A 14,312-nucleotide genomic window follows, 5' to 3' on the forward strand; every position below is an offset into this window, starting at 1 on the left:
GTGTGCTTTTGTATGTATGCATATTAATTTATTTGTGGATTAGTGGGTTTAGTAATGTATGTTTGAGTATGTGTGTGTGTGTGTGTGTGTGTGTGTGTGTGTGTGTATGTATGTATGTGCGTGCTATATCTATATAATATGAATGTGTGTGGTTAATGTCTTAGCTCTCTACACGTGTGCTAACATGTTTGTTCCTGTCCGTGTGTGTGTGTGTGTGTGTCCAGGACCAGAGTGTGAAGGACAAAGCGCTGCAGAGCATGGCCTCCATGTCCTCGGCACAGATCGTCTCGGCCACTGCCATCCACAACAAGCTGGGCCTGGCTGGCATCCCCAGACCCACTTTCCCTGGAGCAGCTGGGGTGAGGCATGGAGAGAGAGAGAGGGGGTGAGAGGGAGAGAGAGAGAGTGGTGCGTGTGTCTGTGTGACAGTGTGTGTGTGTTTATGTGATAGAGACAGATAGACAGAATGATGCCATCGTGTGTTAACAGAACGTTTGGATATTTACCCTGATTTTCATTCCACTGATCTAATCCTTTTAATGAAGTCCCTGGAAAGCAAGCAGGGATAAGACGCCTTTTTAAAAATGCCTCTGTGTTTGTTGGTGTTGTAGTTTGCATCGATCGAAATGTAATTCTATTTTTTTTAACTGCACTTTGCACTGTTTCATTTAAGAGTCTGAGAATTCTGGAAGACAAGGATTAAAAAAAAAACTAAATAGCTTTAGCATCACCTCAGTCCATGATGGAGGAGTGATGATTACTGGTGTATTTTTTCCCCTTCTAGTTCTGGCAGGGGATGATCTCAACGGGCCAGCCTGGATCCTCACAAGAGTGAGTAGTCATAAACAGTTATATCTGCTTCCATGTTCCATGTTATTTTTTCACAAGACAGTGGGACCCATTAGTCTATCAAAAACACCTTCCAGCTGGATTTCCTGCAAACAGTTTACACTCTGCCTGTCTGACTGTCCATTGTCCGGTCATTTCAGCATCAAGCCCTTCGCGCAGCAGGCCTACCCCATCCAGTCAGCCGTTGCCACCGCCATTTCAGGTAAAGAGGCATGCATTAGTAATCATTAAAAATGATTCACAGTGTACTCATTTACCGATGATTTATGAATGTGGAAAATGTGGATCCTTACTATAATAGCTAGTTAACTAATAGATATTTCACTTATGTGTGTGTGTGTGTGTGTGTGTGTGTGTGTGTGTGTGTGTGTGTGTGTGTGTGTGTGTTGACAGGTTACGAGCCCCCCTCCAGTACCACTGTCCCCACCACCCCAGCCTGGCAGGGCCGCTCCATCGGCACCACCAAACTCCGGCTGGTGGAGTTTTCTGCCTTCCTGGAGCAACAGCGGGACCCAGACGCGGTAAGCCAGAGCATGGCGCAGACACACACACACACACACACACACACACACACACACACACACACACACACACACAAACACATATACACACACCATCATTCATACAGACATACACTTACAATATACTGGGCAGAGAAACTGTTAGTTCATGTTTTTTTTCTTTCAATTCAATAAATGATGGGGATGTTGATATAAGTGAAATGTAACTCGCACTAAAACTCAACTGCATTGATCCGTGCAAGTTCATGCGCACACCTGTGTCCACACCAATCCACCTGAGTGTATGGGCCTCTGCCTCATACACCACACTGATTAAGGAATTTCACCACTGCCTAGACGACTAAAAGAGCCTCATCCACAAACACACCTAAGTGTGGAAGCACACTCGCTAGACACACTTTACCCCAAGTAGCCTCTATCTCATGAGCAGCTCACTGGCTTAAAACAAACCCGCCACGCTCCCTAATGGAGCGCTTGTCTCCATGAAGCCATCGCGGAGCAGCGCACACTTTCTCATATTGACATGGGCAATCTATCACTTTGTCAGCATTTCTATGTGCTTGTTTACTCGTCCTGATCTTGAATGACAGGCACCATTAATCTTGTAAATACACTTCTCGTGCATTGTGAATAGGTGTAATCATTTGTATTCAGAGAAATCCGTGGCACTGTAAATAAAATCAGTGGGGCTCTAAGATGAAGGTCACTCGTGATTTTTCAAACTACTCCGTACAGATAAAGCTCTGCCCAGCAACCACTAGCTGTAATGGCCCCAACGTGGTTCTAAGTCAACATGTAAATAAAGCAGCTGGGGAAATAAATGATAGTCAAATGATATGAGAACGCCGGCTATGCTCTGCCTGACTGCTAAAATGTTGTAGTGTAAACCACACTGGCGTTGAGAATAGCGTCTTTGTTTAATCACGGCTGAGAAAGATTAAGTGCCAGACAGACTCGAAGTCTTCAAGAGTCTATTTAGCAATGCTACGCTGCAGCACATTTACGTCTTTGTCTCTTTGTCTGCTACTTGTGTTCACAGTACAATAAGCACCTCTTTGTGCACATCGGTCAGACAAATCACTCGCACAGCGACGGCCTTTTGGAGTCGGTGGACATTCGTCAGATTTATGACAAGTTCCCGGAGAAGAAGGGGGGGCTGAAGGAGCTGTTCGGCAAAGGACCCCAAAACGCTTTCTTCCTGGTGAAGTTCTGGGTGAGTCTCAGCTGTCCAGCAGTGTGCTACTCTGTGTGTGTGTGTGTGGTGTGTGTGTGTGTGTGTGTGTGTGTGTGTGTTTGTGTTGGAGAGAGAGAGAGTACATGGGCAACCCTACTATGAGCCTGCTGGTGCAACAGGCTGAAGTACACAGGCTTTGTTTGAACACCTGCCTGGTGCAAGGCATTCTGGGTAGATAAAAAAGACCCCAATGGAAGCAGACAAACCCATTTCCTTATTGGTTTTATCGACATTATGTTTACCCACTGGCTCCACCCGGTGGAACTTCAGGCTCACTGCACCCTTTCAAGAGCGGGGTTGTATTTCACTAGCCCCACTCACAACTAGCATGGATGACAATTGAGAAAATGTTTATTCGCTCGTATTTTTTCCCTGTGGCCGAGTTGTCTTTTTGTTTCCAATTGCCACATTTGCATACTGGCACAGGAACAGATGTGTGGTTGTGGGACTCCGGGAGAGAGCCAGCACCATCATCAGCTTTGAGTTAGCTGCGGTCGGCCCTCCAGTCAAATAAATCAGATGCTAAATTATAATTGTTTCTAGGCAGTGTTTCATTACCCTCGTATTTCTGATGGACATCCTGCATTGTGTTGAAATGATTTTGCCTGAGGTAGTCTATTTGGCTCGAACAAACAAGTTTGCATTTAAAAAATGCTAAAAGATTTTGCGTTCAGCAACATCAAAGTAAAGAGAAGACAAATGACTTTGCTGACATATAAACTTATGATCATCATGTAAACAAGCATAATGAAAGACTGTACAGTTTACGCCATCATTTCTTTTAGGTCAGAGGACTGTGGAGTATCATGTGTGTAAATGACATAATCCAATATTGAGCCAAGACTGAGATCACAGGTTGTCACCAAACACATTGAAAAATCATACTCATCTATTGCTTGCCGGCCCCTTCCTAGGCCGACTTGAACTGCAACATACAGGAGGACTCCGGCGCTTTCTACGGCGTCACCAGCCAGTACGAGAGCTCGGAGAACATGACAATCACCTGCTCCACTAAGGTCTGCTCCTTTGGCAAGCAGGTGGTGGAGAAAGTGGAGGTGAGGAGGGAGTGGGGGACAGACAGATGTGGATGTGAACACAGTAACACTCTAAACACATCAACACTCTGAACACATCAACACTCTGAACACATCAACACTCTAAACATAACAACACTCGAAACACATCAACACTCGAAACACATCAACACTGTAAACACAACAACACTGTAAACACAACACTGTAAACACTATAAAACTGTCAACAACAACAAGTAGGTGCAGTACCTTCTCCTTTGACCACGTCATTATGGCTTTTTGTTGGGATGAAATGCACATACTTTGTGCCATATGTCTAGTCTTTGTCTAGTCCCCTCAGCAAACGCTGTTGCACTGGGCTTTATATCATTATGAGTGTCCTGAATGTCATATGTCCATTTGTTGAAGTAGCCTAAGCCCTAATGCAATGTTTGACCAGAGAGCCAAGCTGAATAGCAGAGGATATTGTGACCCACTTAGTCCTGGGGAGATGAAAAATAATCGATTCTAAAATGAGATCAAAAGAATTGGCAGCAGTCTCCTATTGTCATCTATACTGAAGACTGTTAGGATCACTCTGCGACAGAAAGGTTTTAGAGCATCGATTCCTCTGGCTGCAGAAACCTGTCGGCACTCATGCCCTTTATCAGATCAGAGACACAAAAATTTGGCTGCATACAGTAAAAAATGTTTTTGAAGTTGATTTTCATGCATTTCTGTCTCTAAACACTCACACAAAGCTGTGCAACCCTTTTCTCCTAGACGGAGTATGCTCGCTTTGAGAATGGACGCTTTGTGTACAAAATCAGCCGCTCGCCCATGTGTGAATACATGATCAACTTCATCCACAAGCTCAAACACCTGCCAGAGAAGTATATGATGAACAGTGTACTGGAGAACTTTACCATCTTATTGGTGAGTGTGTGTGTGTGTGTGTGTGTGTGTGTGTGTGACATAAGGGATAACGGCCGCCGAGGTGTCCTGTTATACGGAATTAATGGACGAGGGCGAGGGGCAAAGAACTCCCCGATGCGCAGCAGACCCGCTTATCACCCGGTTGCCATAGGTGTCCCGTTATTCAGAATTAAAAGCCACCCCGCCAGCCAATCAGAAAAGAGTATTTCTTCTCTCCGCTTGATAATGACCTATATCTAGATTCATATATCATATTCTTATGTCATACACTTGAGTATGTGTGTGTGTGTGTGTGTGAGAGAGAGAGTGCATGTGTACATGCATCTGTCCAAGCAGGAGAGTGTACAAGATCAGCGTGTACATGTGCATGTGTGTGTGTGTGTGTGAGAGAGGACATGTGTGGCGGTGTGAAATGTGTGTCTGCTCTTGCTCGGCAACGCCGCATTAAGTAGCATCTGCTTGCCCCTCTATAGGTGGTGACGAACCGGGACACACAGGAGACGTTGCTGTGCATGGCGTGTGTGTTTGAGGTATCCAACAGCGAGCACGGCGCCCAGCACCACATCTACCGGCTGGTGAAGGACTGAGAGTGCGAGAGAGATGAAGGGAGAGAGAGAGAGAGAGAGAGGAGAGATGGAGTGCTCTCCTCCTTGTGGCTCCCACTGTCGAGGTGTGCCCTGACAAGAGACAAAGCCCAGGACATCAATAATACGGACACACACATACACACAAACACACAAACACATATACACGCCACATGGGCAGAGACGAACAGCACTGGACTCTCACCCAGAACGACGGACAGACAGACAGACTGAGAGAGACATGAAAGGAATGAATGCTTTGAAAGACTCAGAAGGTTGCATTTATTCCTCCACTTCGTTGTTACTTTTTTGCTAGTGGCTGTGCCTCTAAAGAAAGAACCCCACCACCACCACACACAGAGAAGCTTTTTAAATGGTTCCTTTTTAACCCTGGTTACATAAGGGTGGCATCTCCTGTCTTTGATTTGACTATTACTGACTATTAGTATTTTTCAATGTCTTTTAAAATGTACCTTGTGTAAGAGTTCAGCGGTTCTTTGGCGGTACTGTTGTTTGTTTGTTTGCTTTGGTTCCTTTGTTTTTGGCTGTTGTTTTTTAAAGAGGTAAGTGGCTCCATGTTTTCTGTGAGTAACTAGTCAGTGTCTGTTGGTTGCGTATGGTTTTATTGCATAGGATAGGACAAGTCTCCACTCTCTCATTCTAGTCCACACTGCCATGACGAAGCTCTATCAGAGGAGGGTGAACAAATCTTGCGTACAATCTTTTCACAGATTAAAAAGATATCTAAATATCGAAAGACTCGTAACCTAAACCACATTGACTGAGGACAGTTATGTTTGGTGTTACTTTAGAAATATATTCAATGTGGATATGTACAGTATATATTGTAAAAGCTCCATAAACAGACGTAGACTAGCACACTCAACAATTCCTCATCCTACTATTTAAAAAAAAAAAATCTATTAACTATTAGACAATAATTACACATCAGGAAAGATGTTATTTCAGCTGTAAGGATCAGGTTCGGAGGTATTCAATATGACCAGCAGAGTTACATTAGTTAGTAAAATATTTTGAAATGCCTTTTAGCGCTTACTAATTAAGAAGAAAAACAGGTCTTGGCTGTTTCCTGTAGGTGTTAGCACACAACCCCCATGAATTGTGGCCTAGACATGATGGGAAAGGGGGGTGGGGATTCCACATCCACAAAGCCTTAATCTAGCGGGTGTGAACTTATTAAAGCTGTGAAATCTTTCCTAAGCTGGAAGACTTCCTCCTGTTGTTATCACGTGAATCGGTGTGGAATGAACAGTACAGAAACCGCCAAAGCAAACGTAGTCTTCAGTGCCTTAGTGTTGCCATCTGGATCTGCAGCCACATTCAGTCCGCTAAACCCACTAGCCAGGTCTAGAAGTAGTCTTTCTGAGGAAATACGTTTTCATCTCATCTTTTTAACAATGGCCTGCCGATTTACATAGAATATATTTGTTATGTACAAAGAGGAGCATAGATCATAAACACAGGTCTATACAGGCGCATAATCTATTTATAAATGCCATCAAATCTAGCCTTTTTTTCTGTACCAAAAACGACCAAAAAATGATATTTTGTAGATGTCAGTCCGTTGGCATGTCCGAATGTGCGCTGTAGCATGACAAGTGCCTTTGGATTGGACCCTCCAGCTTAGAAAAGATGGTGTTGCAAAGCCTAAAAACCAAAAAAAGAACTGCAGTTTTGGGAGAGGATCACCATAATGCCTTCTTATCATCTATTTCCTTTTTGGTCTTTGGCATGTGTGTTTATGTGTTCATTTGGAGCTAAACACAACTTGCTTAAATTTCTATTCCCCCAACTAAGTTCATGCTAAGTGATACAGAGCTAACAGAGAGAGGTCTGAATGTCCAATGTGTGTCTAGCATAGAGTACACTAAACATGTTGGCAGTGGTCGTCATGCCTGTACCCTGATGGACTCAAATTCTAGTGACTAACAGAAGGAGGCAACTCAAAGGCGATGTTTAGGAAACCTGCGTAATGCAATCCACCCTAACACAATAGTACTAACCCAGCCCAATCCCTTACAACACATTTATCAAGCACAGTGAAAGGGGGGAAGATTTTTATGGAAAAAAAGCTTGATGTTCCCCTCTCCCAATCACCCTCACCTTCCTATGGAATATCTCCCTTAAACACAGATCAATGGTCATGTTCCCAGTTATAGTGATGGATGTACGATGTTTTGTTAACCACAAATTGTCTGTTGTTACTGGATGTGATGCTGTAGCACCACTGAGATCTGTTTCATTCTTTTGTATGGGGAACTTTTTCTTACCTTCCCCACATAATTGAAATACACATGAAATGTGTGTCTTACAATGAGGAGATGACTTTCTTTATACATTGTAAGACTTGGAACCCAAGGTTACACTCAGACTTCTGCACTGCAGGTACGCTGAACATGCCAATTGCATCTTTTGAAAAAGTGTTTAGGCTACCTCTGCAGTACTTGAGGATTAAAATATTCTTTTTTAATTATTGTTGTCATTTTTTCCTTCTAATATGATGCATTCTTCGGGAAATAATATTTTGATTAAAAAAAAATGGACATTAAAAAGGACTTGACATGTTAGCAGTATCTGGGTTGTACTTCTGTTTCTCTCCATGTCTGTGACTAGGTACTGGTACATTTATGTTACTATTTGTTGTCAGTGTTCCGATTGAGCTGGAGTCCTCTTTGTTTTTTTAAAAGCACTGTAAGAAGTATTGGTTTTGTTCTGAAAAAAATGCAAGGTGCTTTTGTGTAAAGAAAATTATGTATGTTGGACTTCTTTGTACAAATGTTAAATATATTTTTTCCTTTTAGATTATGAAGATGGGAAATGTGGTGTGTGCTTTCATTACACCCAGATGTGTGCCTGCTCTGTAATATTTACGTGCGGATAAAGTGTTAGATATTTTATAGATTTCTAGTAGATTTGTCAAAATTATTCAAGGGAAATAAATGATACTCTATAATTTCTCCTTGAAAATCTTTTAATTGGTAGGCTACACATAAGAGACATATATGCTTCAGAAAGTGGAAGGCCAGAATATTACTAATTTGTCTTAATATACCTTAACATATAGCCTTTCTATTAAATATTGCATCTGAATTGTGTCTTCACACAGTCAGAGAGAGTCGATGATACTCAGACATGATCAAAAGGCGCCTTTGTGTTGCAACATTTCATTTTCAACATGTCATTTTATGTACTACCACTCGATGGCGCTGAATACAAAACAATCAGATCTACTACCAGGTACATTGCTTTGACCCAAGAGAAATTTGAAAGTTTTTGTAGCATCAGAGCAGCCTGAAAATGGGTCATGCATGGACAGACTATTAACGTTATTTCACAGTGACAAATATGTGATGTGATATAGCATGACCTAGAACGACATTGTCTAATTATTATTATCATCATCATCATCATCATTATTATTATCCTTGTATCTTCAGTAAGACAGTAAGAGGAGACGGTAGCCCTACTGAGTTTACATTGGGAGTTCTGTCCCTTGTGATCAGGCGAGTAATCCGCTTGTGTAATCTCTGTGGATGTGGAAAGTATGATCATAACCTCCAGTCTGAAGGTTTTATGTTCGTTTTCATCAACCAAAGTTGGCCTCTCCTCAATTTATCCAGTTAAAGAAGGCTAAATCTGGCACAGCCTGATGACTATGAAGGTATATTGGGTGCAAAAGTGGCGAGCACATTTAACTGCAGATTTTGCATGTGCACACTAAAGTCATAAATGTGTAACAGTAAAGTTGAAGTTGTACATATTTTTTTTTATCTTGTTAACACAAAATAGGGGCTATGGGTTCACAAATCCTTTTTACAGGTACACAAATCCTTTCCTGTGAGTCACAACTTTCAAGAGTCATGCACTCGACACTTTTGCTCCAATCGTTGCAGCGCAGTTGGTGCGAAACACATTTCCACATCCGTGTTTCATAATCTGAGAACATGCACAACATTCGTGCGTAAATGTGAACTAATGCATCCGAAGTTGTGCATCTGTGAAATAATTTCTCATTAATAAAATTCTACAGATCGCTTTGATTTTCTTGCACGACTACAAGTCAACTGACACAAGTGCTCGAATCTGCTTCTACGAGTGACGATACTTTTGCTCCTGGCTAGGTGATATAATAGGAGCAAAAAGATTTGGATATGTGTCCAATCGATCGATTGAGAATCGATCGAGAAAACAAGGCGGCCGGATCTGGATCCTGGATCGCGCTCAGGCTACCATTGCCTGCTCATAGATGACGAAGTCAGCATCTGGGTGTGGCAAAAACATTCAAACGTGGATAGCAATCTCCATCGATCCAAGGCAGTCTGTGCGTAATCATGCAAATCGTTTCACGGGAGCTGCAAAGGGAAATTACACAGTGGTCTCCTAAACATGGTAAGAGCTAGTGGTTTATGATATAAACATACACGACCAGTTCACCACTGGGTGAAGAAGAGGACGAGGAGATGGTGTACAGCCTTGACACTCTTTAAATAAAAGGGGTTACAGGGCGTCAGGGGGTGTGTCCACTGACAGTAAACTCTCACTTGCAGAACAACGCAACGTAACAATAAAACAATTTATTGAAAGCTAAAGCCTAAAAAGGTTCCCCACTGGCTTGTTTTAATTAAAGTCAGTGGATCAATTATAGGCTATTGTACATTTCTACACCTATTTATAACTATCCTTTGTGAGATGTTAATTACAAGTAGTACAGAACCCTGGAGGGATCACATTTTTTGGTGTATATCCAGAAAACGTGCACTCATTCTACTAAATGATGTGCTCTCAATTTAGTAAACCGTGCACATATTTTACTAAATTGTGAGCACAGTTTACTAAATCGTGCTATTTTAATGCTCTTACCGGTATTTCATTTTTTGTTTGTTTTGTTTTTGTTTTTTGTTTTGCAATATTTAGTGAAATGTGCACACAATTTACTAAATTGAGCGCACAATCTAATAAAATGAGACCACAATTTAGTAAAATGAGCGCACAATTTACTAAATTGAAAATGTAATGAAATTGATTACTAAATTGAAAATATCTTGCAATAACACCTCCAGGGCTCCGTCACGTGGACTATTCTGAAGCGACCTGTCCCTTTAATACTATCCCTTAACTTCTGCGCCTGTGGGTGGTGTATCTTGCTGTCATATAAATCACAATGCCTCTTTCAGTGGAACTTAAATCTTCATAATTCAGTATTTTACACACTATGTTGGCAGAAAATAAAGTTGTCGTCCTAAACTGATCCCCAACTCACTTTCAACAACATGCATGCTCATACATTTTTGTGAAACACTGGTCAAGAAAACATGCGTGCATGTTTGTCTACTTTTAGATTTTGTGGAATTTTGGTTGGTTTAGGAGTTCTGAAACCTTGGCATTACTTTTGTCTATAAAGTGAAATACTGATTATGGATTTCAATGAAACATTGACATCTATTAAGACTTTACAGTGCAACAGATTAAAGATTCTTTGAATATATAGCCTAATTTGTATATTGGGGCCTTTTCCCAAGAAACGCAGACATTACTGTATCTCTTAGTTACATATTTGAGTCCCATAGGCTACCCAGACTTTTAACACTATACTAATGAATGAGGGGATACTCTATCAATTAGTTACTGTTATCCAAGGAGAAGGCTTGAGTTGCAAACGCGGTGTCATGTGATCTTTCAAAAAAAAAAAAAACAGGAGTGGGAGGAGGCGGGGTATTTGTGCACATAGAACGTGCTGTTTGCTTGTGTGCAGACAGAGCAAGTAAGCCAGGCTGACGTGAGAGTCTGTGTGAGCGAAGTACTTTACACCTATCCGAGGGGAGCGCTGCGATGGGCTCTCTAAAAACAGACAACTTCTGCTCCTGGTCGCTGGGAATAAGTTGAGTTCGTGGATCGAGGAAACTACGTGTTTGAAATGTACACTTCTTGATGGGCGACTGAAGAAGGCGTAGTTGATTCAAAGTAAACTCACGCCAACTTCGCAGGTCGCAATATAGGTGGAAACTTCGCTAAAAAGAAAGCGGTCTGTTTTGGACTTATTGTGAGTACTAAAGCAACATGGAGCCTGAAGACTGTAAAATATCAGTTTGGGTCTGTAGAGAAGAGAAACTTGTCTCTGGACTGTCCAGACGCACTACCTGTGCCGATGTTGTCAAGGTGCTCTTGGAAGACCAAAACCTGCAGCAAGGTGCGTCTGCTGCTATGTTGTCGGGTTCACCTCAGTCATACTGCATTGTGGAGAAATGGAGGGGTTTCGAGAGGATCTTACCAAACAAAACCAAAATTCTTCGTCTTTGGAGTGCTTGGGGAGACGAGCAAGAAAATGTGCGGTTTGTGTTGGTTAAGAACGAGGCATCTTTACCGAACAACGGACCGAGGAGCGCTGAGGCGCGCGTAGTTCCAAGTAAAGAGAGCCCGGCGTGTAAAGGGACTGCAAAAACCGCCATGGCTTTTTCACAAGAGAAACAACGGCGTATCGTAAGGAAAGCTTTTAGAAAGTTGGATAAGATAAATAAGAAGAGAGAGGAGGCTGTTTCTAAAGACAAATCATCTGTGGAGAAAATGGAGACTTTAGTGCACCTTGTAATTTCCCAGGATCATACGATTCGTCAACAAATCCAGCGAATCAAAGAACTGGACAGTGAAATCGAAAAGTGCGAGGCCAAAATCCACTTTGACAGAATTAAAAGACACGGTATCAACTATGTACAGGACACATATATGGTTGATCAAAATTCGGAGACGGAGTCGACAGACCAGGATATGCCTTGTTCTTCGGAAACTATTGCTCAGTTTGAGGAGTATGCGTCAAGATGCGAGGAAGTTATCAGGCTTCAGGAGGAACTTGCTGAGCGAGAGGCTCTTTTGGAAAGTCTCACGGGTGAGATTCAAGAAGAACTAAATCACCGGTGGATGAAACGCCGACAAGAGGAGCTGTCCAATAAAGACACGGAGAGTATTGCCGAAGAGTTGGCTATCCGAGTTACATCAGTCTCCCCCCAACCAGAAGCCGGTGGCCCTGAGGTGGAACTTTTGTCAGAGAATGAAGTACAGCTAGAGGAGGAAAGAGTCAAAACGCAACTGGACACAAGTTTGTACATCGGCTTGCGTTTGAACACGGATTTGGAAACTATTAAAAGCGACTTGGACATGAGCCAAGAACAGTGGGAGACGAAAGAAAGGGAACTGACTGCATTGCTGGAGAAAGTGGATTCGCTGAATGTAGATGAGGTTGAACCTACAAAGGACATCAAGGGAGACTTACCTGTCATGGACACCGAAACGTTGCCTTCCATAGAAAAAAACAGCGGATGGGTTGAGCAAGCTAGGGGGCTTTCAAAGAGCCGCAACACAAACGATGATGACTCAGACACAGGACTGAGCTCGATGCACAGTCAGGACTCTGACAACACACCTGTTTGCGAATCTCTTGTGTAATGGATTGGTATCTTGAGCGTGTCGCATCTCAGGGAACTGTGTGCGTCTATAAATTCCAAAAGCAGTTTGTTTTTTTCGTTATCAACAAACATGGCATGCAATCGTACTGTATATGCATTTGGTCATCCCACATACTGGAAAGTACAGTTCAGTCTTGTGAAACAGGCTAGCGTGTACTCACCCAACAGTTGGTTAACAATTCAGTGCATTTATTCAGATCATATTATCGTAATTTTTGATTAAGTGTATGTAAATATGTGTAGGTGAATATCTGGAACATGTAACGTCCTCCTCCCACACAAATTATTTATTGGAGGATGTTAGTGCTATTTGGTCTGATCCTGACATCCTTGGCTAAAAGAAGATGCTCAGTGAGTTATTAGACAGTAGGCCTATTGCTGTTTGAACTAAGTAACCATTAATCATGTCTTATTAAATGAACTGAACTACATTGATTCACCTCGTGCTTTAGTCGGAGGGCATCATTGTCTTTGCAATAAAGTGTCTGGGGAAAGAAGGAAGTGATCAAAGGTATTCCGCATAATTTAGGAGGAATGTCTTCAACTAAAATTTCGTGTCACGCACGCATGGCTGTATTTAATCACTCTTAGTTCTGACCTAGTGATGTGGAAACTGTGAAGAAAAAAACACTGTGGCATAGCCTACATGAAATCGCTTTGAAGAAGACAACACTAAATCTGACTAAGTCCTTCAGTTAAGCAATAAAATGCAGACCTTTTGCATGATGAGTGGCTGTTTGTTTTTGGAGTCATCACATGGCTTAGAGGACACATTTGATCTCTGATCATAACTTCATCATGTTTATGCATGAACTAATGACATATCTCTTTTTGTGCCTGGATATGTTCTTTTCAGTATTCTATAAATAGATTTTGTTTGTTTTGACTAAATCTATGAAGTATAGGTAACAGTCAGTCCAGCTGGGGAGCTGGTTGTGAAAAAATGTGATTTCTGTAGTGTCAACAACTGGAGAAAGGCTTGATGTGTAATCATGTTCCTCAAACAGCAATTTCTGGATGTAATCCCTTTACAAAGAAAATACTTCCCAATTATTGTGTTTACAAAGGTAGAACACTGAGAGAAAAAAGACAGAATTAATGGGTATGTGAAACACTGCCTTATTGGTGAGGCACTATGTATCTTGCAGTGTGTGTGCGTACGTGTGTGTGTGTGTGTGTGTGTGCATGCAATGGTAGAGTCTGAGAACAGGATGAAAGCATTGATTGGTTGCTTGGGTCACTTGGTTGAAAACAAACATTTATCATTTATGTAGGGGGAGTTGGTGAAGGCCAGGCCCTCAGTCATCTACAGTTTGAGTCATATGGGAGAGAGCATTCATAGGAGCAATAAAATAGCACTTGGACATGGACAAGCCCAACCGTTTTTAAAATTTGAACTGTGATCTTGAATACACACACCTAGAACCTTAACTGTAACCCCTGATACACATAAACAGTATTTAACTTATTTTTTTAGTGGTCACGTTTTGGATAACAGATTCTGTTGTGTCTGAAAGATAAACCCATAACAGGGAGCTTTTAGCGATGGGTGTCAGGGATACACATAATGCTTACATAATGCCAGTCAGCCTTTATCACACTGAGAATGCACACACATCTGTGGAAACAGTTAATATCCACCATCTGGGCCAAAAGAGAAACTTTTTCCTCGATTTTTTTGGGAGCAGACTTGCTGC

At 42.0% G+C, this 14,312-nt stretch overlaps 2 protein-coding genes across 3 annotated transcripts in view; both read left to right on the top strand.

Moving 5' to 3' along the window:
- Nucleotides 1-8,111, top strand: part of tead1a (TEA domain family member 1a) — a 37,506-nt gene extending 29,395 nt beyond the window's left edge. For both annotated transcript variants that reach the window (XM_048257048.1, XM_048257049.1), the window contains 8 exons: nt 225-359; nt 785-831; nt 990-1,051; nt 1,243-1,370; nt 2,410-2,583; nt 3,519-3,659; nt 4,401-4,553; nt 5,027-8,111. In XM_048257048.1, the coding sequence (XP_048113005.1) occupies nt 225-359; nt 785-831; nt 990-1,051; nt 1,243-1,370; nt 2,410-2,583; nt 3,519-3,659; nt 4,401-4,553; nt 5,027-5,140 (954 nt within the window). In that variant the 3' untranslated portion in view covers nt 5,141-8,111. The remainder of the gene's footprint in view (nt 1-224; nt 360-784; nt 832-989; nt 1,052-1,242; nt 1,371-2,409; nt 2,584-3,518; nt 3,660-4,400; nt 4,554-5,026) is intronic.
- A 2,808-nt stretch (nt 8,112-10,919) lies between these two features.
- Nucleotides 10,920-13,341, top strand: rassf10a (Ras association domain family member 10a). Its single transcript, XM_048257038.1, has one exon. It carries the CDS (start codon nt 11,216-11,218, stop codon nt 12,593-12,595), a length of 1,380 nt encoding a protein of 459 aa, XP_048112995.1. The 5' UTR covers nt 10,920-11,215; the 3' UTR covers nt 12,596-13,341.
- The last annotated feature ends 971 nt before the right edge of the window (nt 13,342-14,312 follow it).

The sequence above is a fragment of the Alosa alosa genome, chromosome 11 (genome assembly GCF_017589495.1).
Source record: "Alosa alosa isolate M-15738 ecotype Scorff River chromosome 11, AALO_Geno_1.1, whole genome shotgun sequence".
NCBI lineage: Eukaryota > Metazoa > Chordata > Actinopteri > Clupeiformes > Clupeidae > Alosa > Alosa alosa.